Source organism: Ammodytes marinus, assembly GCF_949987685.1.
Source record: "Ammodytes marinus genome assembly, chromosome: 17".
Lineage (NCBI taxonomy): Eukaryota > Metazoa > Chordata > Actinopteri > Uranoscopiformes > Ammodytidae > Ammodytes > Ammodytes marinus.
This window is the reverse complement of record NC_137221.1, coordinates 8,048,331-8,064,612: the sequence shown is the minus strand read 5'-3', so window position 1 is coordinate 8,064,612 and position 16,282 is coordinate 8,048,331. Positions and strand designations below refer to the sequence as shown.

At 42.8% G+C, this 16,282-nt stretch overlaps 1 protein-coding gene across 1 annotated transcript in view; it reads right to left on the bottom strand.

The window, feature by feature from the left end:
* epha10 (EPH receptor A10) overlaps positions 1-16,282 on the bottom strand; it is a gene marked incomplete at its 5' end in the record, with an annotated part of 137,276 nt that overhangs the window by 35,446 nt on the left and 85,548 nt on the right. The window contains 2 exons of the mRNA XM_080046098.1: positions 8,053-8,382; positions 13,358-13,513. Coding sequence (XP_079902224.1) covers positions 8,053-8,382; positions 13,358-13,513 — 486 coding nt within the window. The remainder of the gene's footprint in view (positions 1-8,052; positions 8,383-13,357; positions 13,514-16,282) is intronic.

Sequence of the window (16,282 nt, the reverse complement as noted above, 5' to 3'; positions counted from 1 at the left end):
GCACGCACGCACGCACGCACGCACGCACGCACGCACGCACGCACGCACGCACGCACACACACACACACAAAGAAACACAGAGTCTCACAGTGTGTCTGACCCAAGCCGGCTGCAGGAGATTGGCTGTGAAAGCCAGAGAAAAAGCTATATCTGCCCGGACAGACATGCAAGGAGAGCATACACGTATACGCGCTCACGTCTCTACATCCTCTTCCCTTCACTACTGACACAGTGCAAGTGCAAACTCAATCATGTGGAGTTCAAGTCAAACACGTTTAGAGCGGAGGTGATCTGCAAGGTGTGAAGAATGCAGTGCTGGAGGTAGTATCACCTGCTTTGACTGAAGCAAACATAGCAATACTGCTGTTTGAAAACACTCAACTACAAGTCCTTTAATGACCATGCCACTGAAGTAGAAACAAAGTAATATTGGTAAATTGTATAAGAAGTAACAGTACTCATAATTCAGGAAAATGGACCCTGTAAGTGCATGACATCATTATCACTGTTGCATTAATGCAAAAGTAGCTTTTTTGCTGCTTCAGTTGGTGGACATGCAGAAAGATTGTTACGGTATACTGTATGTATTATTATCAACTGTTTGTAAATTATGTAAAAGAGGCGTGTGTGTGTGTGTGTGTGTGTGTGTGTGTGTGTGTGTGTGTGTGTGTGTGTGTGTGCGTGAGTCTGTGTGAGAGGTGCGTGCTTATGTTGCTTGTGCGTGTTTGTTGCCGCTGTTGGTCTAATGAGCTGAACTGTCTATCACCCACCTACTGCTGCATCAGAGCACACTGTCATTCACAAAGACAGCTGTGTCTCCAAACAACTCTCTCTCTCTCTCTCTCTCTCTCTCTCTCCCTTTGGCACAGCAGGACGCCGCCAACCTCCCGTCCCCTCCAGCAAAGATGGCACGCGCACACGCACACACACACACACACACACACACACACACACACACACACACACACTCAGGCTCTCTCAACAGAGGCACGATATAGACATCACAAAAATGGAGAATGATTTGAAAGTTTGAACTTTTCATCCCGGTCTCTTTGCGACGGTAAGAGTTGCCTATTTCTCTATACTTCTAAAGGCAGAAAATGTGCATCAAAGACAGGCCCTCAAGCTGTTGTATAATACTCGATAATATGGAGTGTTTGTGTCATCCACTATACCTTCAAGCGTTGTTTTGTTCCTATAAGTGAGCGACACAATTTCCCCGGGACAACAAGAACCGGCTATGCAGAATCCACACACAGAACACACACACACACACACACACACACAGAACACACACACACACACACACACACACACACACACACACACACACACACACACACACACACACACACACACACACACACACAAGCTAAAGAGGGGAAGAAGAAGAGTGCCTCTTCATAGACTCCAATTATAAGCCAAGAGGTAGGCAATTAAAATTCCCATCACAGGGTGAAAAGGCATCTTAAGTGGCTGGGCTATAGTCCTGAAAAGTAGCTTGATGACTCTATTCATTTGGTGCCCGCTGAAGCCTCACCTTCCCATCACTTCTAATTACAGAGTCAAAAAATGATCCAGGCAGAAGGGCTGGAGGCTGTATGTGAAGGAGAGAAGGTTGGAGAGGTGTGAAAGGGAAGAAAAAGGGATTTTTGGAAACTGAATGACCAAGAAAGCAGAGTAGCAGTCCAAAATGACATGAGTGAGATGTACTCAGAAGCCCAGACTTCTTCCAAAATCCCTTTGTATCTAACTCCTGTCATTCAAACATCCAATATGCTAATTTCTTTAATTCCTTTGACCCTGTAGGAAAGGACAAACCAGCCCCTAATGCAAAGTGTCAGTCCATTTGTCCAAATACTGTTCCAAAGGCGAGTCCATTTTAATCTGCTTTTACCCCACTACAATTGAGAGGGATTATTTTTCTTTATTGTCTTAATGGTTGTTAATGCACATTTTAAAAGCAATATTTATGTGACCGCTATACGTACTGTTTAGATTTCATACATAAACGTCAGCTTACAAAATAGAAAGCATTGTTCAAGATTTTAAATTGTGGTTCCAAACCATTTTAAACCTGTGACCCCCTAGACAAAGAAAGTAGTCACTGGTCCAGGCCCTCTAGTAATTGTTTTATAAAAATGGCTATGGGTTGGTAGCATTTCCACTAAAAGAATCTTGAATATTTCACAAAAATACAAATTTATCAGAATAGTCAAACAAAAGATCAATGCAGATGTGTTGCAGAACTACCCCCATTAGTATTATATACATTGTATGTTATATACATTACAGCAGCCAAGATATAGATGATAAAACTGCACTTTCTGTACTGTACCAAGATTTCAAATACAGGACTTTTCCAGAAGGGGTGTTGGTGGAATACTCTTACTTGAATAAACAATCTTACTTCTCCGATTTCTGCTTCCCTCAACTTTATAGTTTCATTCTCCTGTATTCTTACACTTTGCTGGACATCCTGTGCTGCTTGTCTCACCTTTCCTCATTTGCTTCCAGTCAACTTTCTCTCTTTACGCTCCTCTACTCTAACATGCTCCCCATTCAGCTTTAAGATACTTGTTCAAACCCCCAGAAAAAAAGTTTCTCCTGCATGCATACCAACAAAATAAATTCATTCAAAAATTCATTTTTTTTGCTCTTAACCGCATGACATCCTTTCCCTTGCACCCAGAAGGCATTCTGCTCACAATGCTACACCGCTCGCTCACCTTTCCCCCTTCCCTTTCCACTTCTTTATTCATCCCTCTCTCCTCTCCTCTCTTTTAAGCGTCCATCTCTCAGGCCCCGTGTAGCTCCGCGGGGACCGGCCATCTAAAGCCAGGGTCGGTAATCCTCTCAGGATATTGAAATGCCAATCCTTCCTCCTCCCTGACCCGCACCTCCACATCCCTCACTGCCTCTCTTCTTCCCCCCGCCTCAGCTAAAGCGCTTTGGATGCACCACTGGGGGCCACGACATTCAACCAAAAGTCTGATTTGCTCACACACACACAAACACACACACACAAAAAACACACCACTGTGTTGAGGCAAGACGTCATTACCGCATCCTTTCTTGCACATACACAAATCAAGCATGAAACAATGCACCGGGCGTATGGCATGCGAGCTTGGCAAAGAATAAACACACACACACGCACCGACACACACACACACACACACCCGTATATGCATCCCTAATCCACAGCTGGATAAGGGGCCCCATGAGCCCTGGGCAAAACTGATCCCCCCCATTTACCCATCCCCTATATGCCTCGTCTTCTCACGCGACTCTAGTCATGTTTCTATCCCTCCTCTCTTTTATTCATCCATCCATCCATCCATCCATCCTTGACACACCATGCAAATACTCCCCCTCCCCCTCTTCCCCTTTGCCTGGAGAGGCCTGATAATAAACCACAATCTGTCTGGGAGGAATCCACTACTCCACTGTGCGTGATGATGTGCAATCACCCGGTCGGAGGAGGAGATGGTTTTAAAAAATATGAAATTTTTATTTGGTTTTAATGGAGGCTTTTAATTTCACTAGATTAAAAATGATGTTGCGGATGCTTTTCATCCATTAAAGAAAGAAGATCTTAGTAAATGGACTCCCTGTGTGTGTGTGTGTGGGTGTGTGTGTGTGTGTGTGTGTGTGTGTGTGTGTGTGTGTGTGTTTGTGCGTGTGGTTGGGTTTTTTTCGTGGCACTAATGTAGCACCCGCCCCTGAGCACCCTCTCTCTCTCTCTCCCTCCCTCAACTCAGACCGTGCCCTTAAATCCGCTGGCTTTCCTTGGCCCCTCAGCTGCCAGCTAAACCGTACCAGCCTGCTACTAACAAGCTTACCCTGCCCAGGAAAACAAATATGGAAAGAGAAAATATGGAAAGGGGGTTGTGGATAGAGAGAATAGAGAGAAGTATATAGAGGTGACAATAGAGAGGGCAGCAGCATCGGAGGGTGGGTTTTTAAGACAAGGGGCCGAGGGAAAGAGATGAAAGTGGTTAGGAGGAGGAGGAGGGAGAGAAATTACTATCTAAGAATAGTGAGTTTTTGGGGAGAGCAGGAACGAATATGGTGGGGGGAAATGAGGAAGGAAATAGAGGGTAAAAAAAGATGAGCTCGGGATGCAGACGGGAGGAGGAGGTAAAAAAAAAGGTATAAAGAGATGATGAAGTGGTGAGAGAAATGGAAAAAAGGGTGTGTGGGTGTGTGTGTGTGTGTGTGTGTGTGTGTGTGTGTGTGTGTGTGTGTGTGTGTGTGTGTGTGTGTGTGTGTGTGTGAGTTTGTGTCGTTATGGGCTGTTCCTGCTGCAGTATTCATAAAGGTCACTGAATTTTGATGGTGTGTAAAGCGATGGTGTGGAGATGCACACACACATGTACGGACACAAGGCTGAGGTCAGTGCCGGAAGGTTTTTTTTGTTTTCCATTGTATACCTGACCTGGCTGCACATGATTTAGGAGGTTACCACATGCTACTGCAGATGAGCCCTTAATGATTTAGTTTGAGGCGGTGGATGGTAAAAAGTAGACAAAAACTTATCTGTGTTATTAAAGAATAGCAGCAGTGTTGTTATTTATGGATCAGAAAGGGATTTTTTATCTGGCATTTTCCTTGCAAAGTCAAACCAACTAAAACAACAAGAAAGATGCCAAGTAATTACATTTCGGTTTCAGTTAGTTAGTCTGAATGTCAAATTTAATTAGGTGCGATTTTATTTAATTTTTTTCAGGGATTCAGTTATTCGAAGACAACCCAAAACCTGCTTGGTTAAACAATGATAATTAGAACTTCAAAAGTATATTTCATTATATGGATGAAATGTCCCTCCACCTCAAGTTCTATTTTCATCTCATGTTGACAATGCAGACTATTTTCAACCAGCGTTACTGGAAAAATTATCCGTGCCCACTCCTATTCCTATCGCAGCGCTCTAACACAAAGGCATGTGTGCACACAGATATTCAAACCGCACCGCACCGCCCCACACTTGATCCTCAGGGAGAATTGTGGAAAGCAGACGAGAGGGGTTTAGGTTATCTATAGTTGGTTAGTTGTTGATCTGAATTAACGCTCTGCTGGTCACAAAATCCCAGGTTTTTCATCTGAAGCTGACATGCGCCTGGTGAAGACAGGAGAGGTAAGACAACATACAGGAGAAGCCATTCTAAAGCACATTCCCAAATCTAATACCACTTTCTTTTAAAGCTCTTTCCCTCACACACATACACGCACAAAGGCCGAGGCAGGCAGCTTTAAACAACCCACACCGAATGTCTGTCTAAATCCTCCCTGACACAGAGAGTCTTCTGAAACCCCTGCAAACACACTCTCCTAACCCCGTGTCCAATCCCTCTGGATGACACGGCTAGCTGGGACAACTCACACCCTAATACCCCATAATAACCACAAATCAATGCCATGACAACTGCTGACAAGACAGACAGATAGACAGACAAGCAAAGGGGAGATAAAAGGGAGAAAGGTTGAAGGAACTGTGGGGATAGAGGGAAAATAAAAATCATCACCACAGGTTTGGCCTTTTCAAAAGTAGCGTCCCTAACCTAAGCTCAGGGTTTTTGGCTAAACACAGTTCAGTTATAGATTGCTAGCCATGCCGGCATCAGCTGTCTTATCTATGTAAGATAAAGAAGACTGGACTAAGACAAGACAAGACACGTTCTTGTAAAACAGCCATCTATAGATGAAGTTTTAATGCACCAAAGCTCTGGAATAAACTTCCACTGGACTTGAGGTCCGCTTCAACACTCGGCTCTTTTAAATCAGGTCTGAAGACTTTACTGTTTCCGTTTTAACCTGTAATTTTAAATTTTTATTTATTTTTATTCTTTTTAAACTTTTTAATTATTTTATGTTTTATTTATATTCATGTTTCTCATTCGCTTTTTTTTATGTATTTTTTTAATGTGTGCTCTATTCTTGATGTGTTTTTGTTTTTGCATCTGTAAAGCACCTTGAATGGCCTTGTGTCCGAAATATGCTTTATAAATAAACTTGCCTTGCCTTGCCTTGCCTTGCCTATAGCAAATGGCTCAGGTCTATTTTTATAATATGTAACTATATATATTTGGCAAACAAAAAATGCATTGTGAACTAAAGGAAAGGGTCTACAAAACGCACAAAAAAACGAACGCGGTCCTTTAGCCTCTCAATCACAGTATATGGGTCAAAATGTCCAGATGTTAAACTTACATAACACTGGTCACACCACAACATTGGTCAGTAAGAGAATGTGGGCCACTGGGAAGCACAAACAAATTCATTATAACTACTCTCTCAACGTAAACCTACTTAAAGCCACCCTTCTCTGAAAACACATAGTGTCAATCGGTCATGAACCCGGCTTTCAACTTGTGCCAGAAGACTGGATTTGTGTTTGTTATTCAAATGCAAAACCTCTTATGCCATGGCTATCACAAGCAAACTGTGACAGCTCCCTTAACTCACCTTTAAACCAACCAGAAAACACATACTGATGGGTGTTGCCTTCTCATCACTCACATATGACACCGTTATCCATTCATTATGCAGAACTCTGAAGCTAATATCCAATTTGTGGCAAAACGACACTGTTTGCCATTCTAATTTTCTCATAATGTCTCCATCACCTGCCTACTTGTGCATCACTTTTCAGTCTCTGCCTTAATATCATACTTTTCTTCATTTAGCTTCACTCTCTTCAGAATAATGTAATAATGTTATTTTTGAAAAAAAGGAATTGCAAACAGAGTAAATGAGCCTATTCAAAAATATTCACAGTAAGTATGTGTGCGTAGGTATGTGTCAGTGTTCAAACCAGATTGTGTTGTAGAAGGCTACATTTTCTAAGTGTGTGTGTGTGTGTGTGTGTGTGTGTGTGTGTGTTCGTTTGGTCTTTTTCACACTCAAGCTCCTCTAAATAGTGCCTTTGCAGAGCTGGTTGACAGGGCTACTTGGCAAAGTGATTTTTCAAGCGCCTGGCTAATGGCCTGCTGAAGACTTCTGCTGATGAAAATGAGATCCACCTCCACCTGTGAGATAGAGTGTCTACTCTTTCTTCAACGACGGCACACAGTCAGTACAGGGTAAGGGTCTGTGTTGCTATAGGCGTACGTGTGAATGGAAATAGCCAACAGAGGCACATTTGGTTTTGAATGCCACTCTGTATGTACAACAGCACTATAGGTTGCTGTGTGCATTTTGAGAATCTACATAAATTACCAGCGTATTAAGAGGTCACTGCAAATGTGCACATGCATCTAAATGTGTGACTGCATATACTTTGTGGGCGTGCGTGTGTGTGTGTGTGTGTGTGTGTGTGTGTGTGTGTGTGTGTGTGTGTGTGTGTGTGTGTGTGTGTGTGTGTGAGGGGGCATACTATTGCTCAACGGACAACTGCTTCCACTAATGTTGTAAGAACTGAACATGCTTTATTTAAAAATACCTTAGAAGTCCAAGGTTTTATTTCACTTAACCAAGGTTGCAGATTCCCTTGTGTGATGCTATTTTTGGATCTGCCTTTTAGTAGACTGATTACAAAGAATAACATCCTTTACGAATGTAAGAAAGACGCAGTTGTATGGATGAGAACATAAGAACAATATATAGCTAAAAAGTACAAGTATCACTGCAACTCGCACCTTAGAATCTTGGAGGAAAAAATATAAAAATTCTGATAAATCAATGGACTTCATTTAAGTGCCTCCCACAGGAACATGTGTTCGAATTGAGAAACATATACAGCAATCTATCTTCAGCTGAGGCGTAATGTAGTCAAAACTGCACAAAGCTTTTTAGGGACATCCAAGAGTGTTGAGTTGGCTCAATTCAGTGCTTTTGCTGCATCATTCTATTACGAAATGCGGAGTGGCCTCATTCTTTTCTGAGCCATAGTTTGTTTCCTGACTGTGCAAACTGAAAAAGTAAAAAAATAAATAATAATAATAATAAAGGGAGAAGAAAAAGCCTTTCCTTGTGCTTACCATCATATATGTGAATCTGTGTAATACTTTTATAGTTATTCATTTTAACGATCAAACTGGGGGGACTTACTGGGCAGGCTCGTGGACACATTGACCTGGGTGTAGAACCTCTTGTTGGGCAGCAGCTCCGACACTCCGTTCAAGGCTTCCACGGTGAAGGTGTAGTTGGTGTTGGGCAGGAGATTGACCACTGTTACGGTTCTCTCGGTCAGGCCCACCTGCTGAGGCACGAAACCAATGCTAGCCCCGCACGGCTCACACTGCCTCCCCACACACCTCCTGCACCCCACGCTGTAGGTCAGGTCTGCCCGCCCTCCTGTGTCCGACGGGGGGTCCCATTCAAAGATCAGCGTGGACTGCTTCAGGGTGTACACCAAGTCTCTAGGTGGGGAGGGGGGTCCTAGAAAGAGACAAGAAGAGTAAGAACCTTGGAATTAGTTTTTTGTTTGTTTAGCCCTGAATAAATTGTTAGTGTCTTTTGGAAACAAAGATAGACTCAGATAATGGAGAGGGGAATTCTCCATTATCTAAAGTACCGGGAACTAAACGGTATAGGACTATAATATGTTTGCAAACAGAACTGTGGGCCCTGCTTCTGTAAACAAACAGCAGTCAAACAGGAACTTTAAAGGTATCTTTCTTTCTTTAAACAGTGTGTGATGGAAGTTACGAGAATATACCTTAGAAACTATTCGCTTCTCTGACACCACTATATAGTACCTAAATAGTGCACCTTTCATGTAATATCTGTGACTTTAAATGTGGAGCCGGGCATTAACATATTCAATTCTGACATAGTTACCTGCATGGCTTAAAGAGATAGGTCATAAATACATTGCTGAAGCCTGACATTACTAAGGACATTTGGTATTATGATGTGATCGCATGAGCTCCGTTTGCACGTTGAGCTATGACATACATGTTTTATCCAGGATTTGCTGTCAACGGACAATTGTTTGGATGAGAGTGATGTGACCCTAATGGGAAAAGGCAATTGAAAATGTTGCTGCGACACATGTATATGTGGCATTAGTATGGTTCGGCAGCCGGATTAGAGAGGGAGATTATTGGTGATGCATACAGACAGGAATGCACTCGGTAACAAAACTATAGGGCTCAAAGCAGTAGACGTTTGTTTTGATGAAATAGAATAAAGAATCCTGCCTGCTTGTTACTTTATTGACATTGACTTGTTGTCCACTATGTACTGATGTCAACAAATCCTCCACTTACCATCAGTAAAACAAAGTGAGTTGCCAGAAGGCTTTTTAACACTCCTGGCACATGGTTGTGATATGACAGGCCCATCACAAAAGCCTAATTTAACACAGTGTGGAGGACGACATTTGCAGTGGGACACTCATGGGAGAAAAAGGGACAATTATAATCCATCTGTGGACTAAACTTGATTTGTCTAAGCCAATTAAATCATCAGGAAATGACATCATACACTGTCTGATGCACAGGGCTTTGGACCACATGCATGTGACACAAAGTTAAGACAAATATACAGTCCAGTATTTAACAAAGGTCTGTAAAATGTCAGGCTACAGGGCTGCATCTCATGACTTAGTCAGTGTCCTGACTGACCTGTGCCTTTTCCTGCAGGTCCCTCCACACTGAGGCTGAATGAAGCTTATGCCCATTAAACGGCATGAATTTTACATGTGTCCTTGTGTGTGCTTGTGTGTGCTTGTGTGTGTGTGTGTGTGTGTGTGTGTGTGTGTGTGTGTGTGTGTGTGTGTGTGTGTGTGTGTGTGTGTGTGTGTGTGTGTGTGTGTGTGTGTGTGTGTGGCTGCGTAATGAATAAGTAAAGGTGTGCTAGCTTTGTGCATGCTGTCCAACACGTCACACACCACAGCTGCGTCCCGCTCCCAGATACACGCGTAGCAGGGAGTTATATAAACCGAAAGAGCAACACACACACACACACACACTAGGCACAGCTGGCCCTTTTATTCACATCTCTCTCTACTTCCGTGCTGCCTCAGTCAGCCTTGCCCTCCCTCTTTCTCTGAAGTTTTTTTTTTTCTATTCTCTGTCTCTCGTCATCTTTGAATTTGACTTGACCTCCCCAACTCTCATGCCCCGTCTCTGTACCATATTTTGCCCTCTTTCACTCCATCTGTCTCCATAGTTTCCCCTCGTCCATCAAAAGGGCTCCTGGTCTCCCTCTCCACTGCTGCTCCAACATTACATAATAGCAATTACGAACTTGTACTTGATGTTTAACAATATTGACATTAAGCCTAAGAGGAATCTGCATGTGTTTCTCTAAGCCAGCTGCTATGACAAAGCTCAATTTTCCATGACTCAAAATATGAGTTCATTGTTTTACTGTATCATGACACCAGAAAGGTCACACTCACAATACACCTGGACACTCACCTAGGAGGGGCATACAGTAACATTAAGTCAAGGGAGTTTTATTTATATAGCCTTATATCACAAAGAACAATCTAAGCTAAGAAAAAAACATAGCCAATGTATTATCAGAAACAAGCTAACAGGAAGCTTAGATGGTTGGCTAACATTTGCATGCTAGCTTAACACATTGGCTAGTATTAGCACATATTTACATTAAGGGTCAATCATTTAGAATAAGGTCAATAATATCTTTAAGAAGGTCAGAAGGAAATCCAAACTTGTGTTCGGGTTGGTTGGATGTTTTCATTTTTCATTTTTTCCATTGGGGTCTATACAAATTCTGCATACATGCATTTCCGAGTGTCCGAAATTAAAACTTTTTATCCTTCCTCGTCAATGGATCCCACATTTTTCAAAAAAATCCATTTAAGGAGTCACACACTGGCAAACATCATGCATTACTTTGAGATATTTTTTCTATTATAGTCATTATGCTACAATCATCAGCCATTGCCGTTCTGTCAGCAGTAATTCCACTCTGCCAAAACTGAACGCAGAGAAACCATTTCTGAGTCCCCAAGGGAGACATTTCCCTTTAACGCTTTCCAAATTTTTAACTCCCACCAAGAATTATTTACCAGTGTGCTGTGATGGAAGATGAATAGTCATCATTACAGAAACTGTAATTAGTCATGTAAGGAAGGATGAAAATAAAGATCTTATTACAAATAATGTAGCTCTGTGTTATTTCACCTGTTTTTATAAAAAGGGAAATTAAGGGTATATTATAAACGAGATAGCCGTTGCATCTTACTGTGGTAAAACCATTAGGGGTTTGGATTCTACCGCGGCATTAATGACAGAGGGGAACGAATACAATGACACTTTTATTATTCTTTAATTGGGGGAGATAATAATTGTGTGCACATCCAAGCTCACCCATCTGACAAAATCTATTTTTTTTCTTTTGATCTTATGATTCTAGATTCACCAACTTTCTCTCTTCCTCCATCCCCGTACCGAGCGGTGGATTAGCCCAATCAGGGGCAATGATCATAATTACTGAATCAATAGTGTAATTAATGTGGCCATTAGGCCGCTGCAAATGTTATCACACCGGGATCAGAAGGCTCGTGGGATCAATATTGTAATTATACACCCACCCACCCCCCCTCCATCGCGGCTATACCGTAAAAGCGAGAATGACCACACACCTATATGTACACACAAACTCTATACAACATACACACATGCAGAGGCCTGTAGTGACCCTACAGTTTTACTGTCCTGAGTACTTCCTGGATATGGAGCCCATTATTCCGCCATCTAATTACTTAGGTATATCAATAGGCTGCAGAAATCAATAGGCCTACCCCTGTATAGCCATTGTATTATTGGCATTGTAGTGCATCTTTATTGGGCGGAGAATGGTATTCGTGGGTATTCGAGAATGGGGTCAAGGCAAGAGGTAAGAGGTGAGGAATGGAAGGCTATAGCGCATGGACAGTGGCGGGATGATATTATATAGAGCTTGTCGCTGGAGGACAGAGGGATGAGATTTGGGTTTTGACAGAGGGGAAGAAGAATGGGGTGATAAAACGCATGGGTGAAAGGATGAAGAGGAGGGAAAACGAGGAGAGGCAGTTGGGCGGGAAAGAAGAGCGATGAGTGGTCCCGTTAAGGAGACAGACAGTGAGAGAGAGAGGGGAAATGTGCGCACAGGGTCAAAAAAAGGAAGAGTGAGTGTGTGTGTGTGTGTGTGTGTGTGTGTGTGTGTGTGTGTGTGTGTGTGTGTGTGTGATGGGGGGGCGGGGTGGAGGGGGGGGGGTTGTCTGGTCCGGTAAATTGGGGAGGTTGGGGTGGTTGGGTAATGGGATCTATAGCAGAAAATGGATCTGTAATGTCAAGAGAAAAAAAGGTGGAGGGATAAATTAAGGGAATGTACAAGGTTAAGCAAAAATAGATGGGGTGATGGGTTTTTTTTGGGACGAGTGCATAATGTCGCCCTAATGACTGGAGCCATGAGGGACGGATGGGGGATAAAAGGGTTAAAGGTTAAGAGGCATAGAAAATGGCTGCAATGGCTGGATGGATGTGTGTATACACATTGGATGAAAACCCCAGCGCATGTCAAGGAGAAAGTCCAACCTCAAAACATATAGTCTGGATATACCAACTACATAGCCATGGCCCCTACACATTGTCCAACAAGGGTTGAATGTATTTGATATTCTTACAAAGTACTACATCCCAAACTGTTAATTAACTCGCTCTCAAAAATGACAGCAAATGATGTATGATGATTACTGATGCTATCAAGGGGGAAATAAGTAAAGAAGAGCGAGATCTAACCCTGTTTTAAGCATACACAGAACTTGCCCTCACAACTTTATCAGCAGCAGAGCAGCACAAGGCAAGTACCCTGTCTCTAGTTCTGGGACTGACTATTTCCTGGTCATCAATCTGGTTAAGACTAAAAGAAAACACCTGACATGTCTTCTGGATGATTTTTTTTTTACACTTGAAAATAATGTAATGCTAGACTAGAGGAGTATAGGTATACGGTTAAGGAGAGGTGAAGGTTGGGTGAAATGAGACACAGGAAATGGGGTGATGAGGAGATGGGAATGAGGATGGATAGAGAGAGACAGAGACTGGAGGGGGTCGCCGCAGGTCAGACAGAAAGGTGCTGAATTTCAAATTGGGGGGGGGGGGGCAAGGATGCAGGGTGAAGGACAGGGTAAGCCGTAGGGGCAAAGTGCTCTTTAAGATGCTAAATGGCTAGCGGGTAGAGCAGATAATATGAAAGGCTGAATGCGTGGGGCGGGATAATGATTGGCTTCCGAAACATGAGAGTGCTCGCTTAATGCAAAAAAAAATTCTTAATGAAAACGATACGGTGCGTGAGGGATATGGTCTAATGCTAAAAGGACAAGGGTGCAGTTAGATAGGACACACACACACACACACACACACACACAAAGACATATACAGTATAATGGTATTACTTGTGCATGGTGCCGAGGGTGTGTCCAGGGGCGTTCTGAAGTGGTCCTCCTCACACACACACACCACAGACCCTTCCTCCTCTGCCACACTGTTGGCCGGGCAGGGGAAACACTCCTGCTGCCGGGAGGACATCTTGTAGGAGCCACGGGGACATGCTGGAGAAGAAGACACAGAAAAAACGGTACGTTAGACTTTTTATCAAAATAATATTCCCGCTTCTTTTATCTTCACAAGGGAAATCCCCCTGAGAACCACATTCTTCTGGCAGATCTCTGAACATTGTTATGTTAAAAACGAATGTAAAAAAACACAAGCTATATTTCTTTGGATTGGGTAATAAAAAAAATTCTCCAGCTCTTGTTATAGAAAAATAAATGTAAAGCCATTTTTCCCCCCTAACCGCAGCAGCAGAGTCCTATAAAGCCTAGGAGAGAAGCTCTAATCTCCCCTTCAATTCACGAGAATAGGAACAGAGAGACAGAAAAACTGAAAGCGCAAAGTCAATCCACAGGGAAGTACAGACACGATAAAAAGATATCATTAGGCGGGGAGAAAAAGTAGAGAGATGACTTTGGCTAAATCCATCTGACACGCACGAAATTCTCACATAACCAGTGATCAGCGAGCGGCCTTGGAGAATGGCATCAAAGCAGGGCTGCTGCTGCTGGGTTGAAACTAGGTGATGAAAACGGGCCAAGGCAATGTGGCAATGTGACAGCCGCAAAAAAAACAAAAACAAAATACTAATTATGTTGTTGTTTATTCCCACAATTCCACTAATTACTTGCTATATTTGTCTTCAAATCTCTATCTTCTATCAGAGACAACAAACTCCTGCACACGAGAAGAGAGACGCTGCAAAAAGTTTAGAACAAGGTTGATAAGCACTCATGACCTTATACGTGCAAGAATACACACATACACACCATGTAACAGAAACGTATTGAAGCATGTGTGACAAACACACACACACACACACACACACACAAATGCACACCGTATAAAAGAGGTTATTTTACACACACACACACTCTCTCTCTCTATGCAGTTTCATTTTCCACTTTCCGTGCCTTTGTAGCAGGTGATAATGGGTGTGAAATCTAGGGAGCCGGCTACCCGCTCCATGCTCTGGTCTCCTCCTGCTTGTGTGACTGTCTTCTAAACAGCGGGTCTACATTAACAGCTCTGGTATGCTCTCGACTCTTTTAAAACATGTGTCTCTCTCATCCCTTTACCACTCCTTTATTTCTTTCCTTTTCTTCTCTTTTCTACCTTTCCGTGTCCCTCTTTATTCCACCCCTCTTCTCCTAAATTTAACTCTCTCTCTCTCTCTCTTCCTCCTCCCTATTAACTCCCCAAGGTTTGAGTGTCTATAAGACTGATATTCAGACAGAATGGCAGTTAACACATGTTGTTTACCAAAAGACTGTTTGCTGGGGAAATAAGTGACAACACACAATGAAGTGCGATGATTTGAGAAAATACTAGACACAGGAGAGACAAAAACACCCCTTGTTTATCTGTGTGAGGACATCTCAAAGACAAGGCAATCTCACTTTTGGATACTTATCATAAACAAAGAGAAGACCAATTATTGAAAGTCTAGACGAATGCAATTTAAACAATTGAGAACATTTACTCAAGGTTGTGGCTACAAGCATGTCTTGGCAACCTAGCCAACTTTTATAAGTGTTTTGAAACAAACAAATAATAATTGTATTCAGAATTTTAATAGTTATGATTTTTATTTTTTTTTATAATTAACTCAAACATTTTAAACTATGTAAAGTGTGAGACAGGCGAGTTGAGGCACACATACACAGCAGGTGCATGACGCACACAAAGCTGCTGTCCAACAATGATTTTGGCACCCCAATGTTCATCAAAACACAGGCACAATAACAAAAGGGGCCTCAGTTATCCCGACATCTTTTACTCAGCCACTGGTACAAAAACACACATAAAAGGCCCGCCATCACACATCGATTAGCAGTCCTCGGCAGCTTCTCCTGGCTCGGATTGGAGTGAGTGTTCGTGCGAGTTTATCTGCTCCCTGTGAACATGTGTGTGTGTGTACTGTGTATGTGTGTGCATTTATGTGTGTGTGCGTGCGTGTGTGTGTGTGTGTGTGTGTGTGTGTGTGTGTGTGTGTGTGTGTGTGTGTGTGTGTCTTGCGTATCCAAGACTGTAAGAACCTTGTAATCGACTTTCTAATATGTGTCATTACACAGAGAAAAAGCCTCTCGCTTTCAGCTCACGGCTCAGCCAAAGCACGGGGACATAACAGACACGCATACAAACACCCTGTCAAGCAGAGTCTCTTTGTTCCTGACCATGCCTGCCGCTTACCCTTCCCCTTCCCCTCGCCACGCCAGAGACTTCAAGTGTGAATAGCTCGCGAATCAAGGAAAAATTATGCATAGATCTATGAGGACAGAAATGGGTTCTTCTTTTGAATTTTTCCCTACCCATCGTGCCTAAAAAAAAAAGAAAAGCAGGCCATAGCCGAAATTCGTGGCTGGCTGCAACTCTGGACTTATCTCTTCAATTCAGCGTGGATACACACACTTTGCCAGCGCACCTTGTGAAAATGTGTGTCTAATGATAGGGGCGTATCAAGACAATATGTGCGGCTCAGATAACAAAAGAAAAGGAGCTGGCTCGTCACTCTCCACAGCCAGGGATCAAGTCAAAGTCAAAGGCAAATGCCAACAGCCAATGCCAGCAAAGGTCACATCAGTCAAAATGGGCCCACAGCCATCTGCCAATGGGAGAATGTGGCATCTCTAAAAAAAAACACATCCACCTGACAAGAATGGAGAAAAAAAGAAAGACAAGAGATGTTTGTAAGGAGGATCACTCCAAGCATGAGAAGAAATGTTGTGATTTGTATTGTATCCCTTTGCCTATCCATTCCCAAGGTC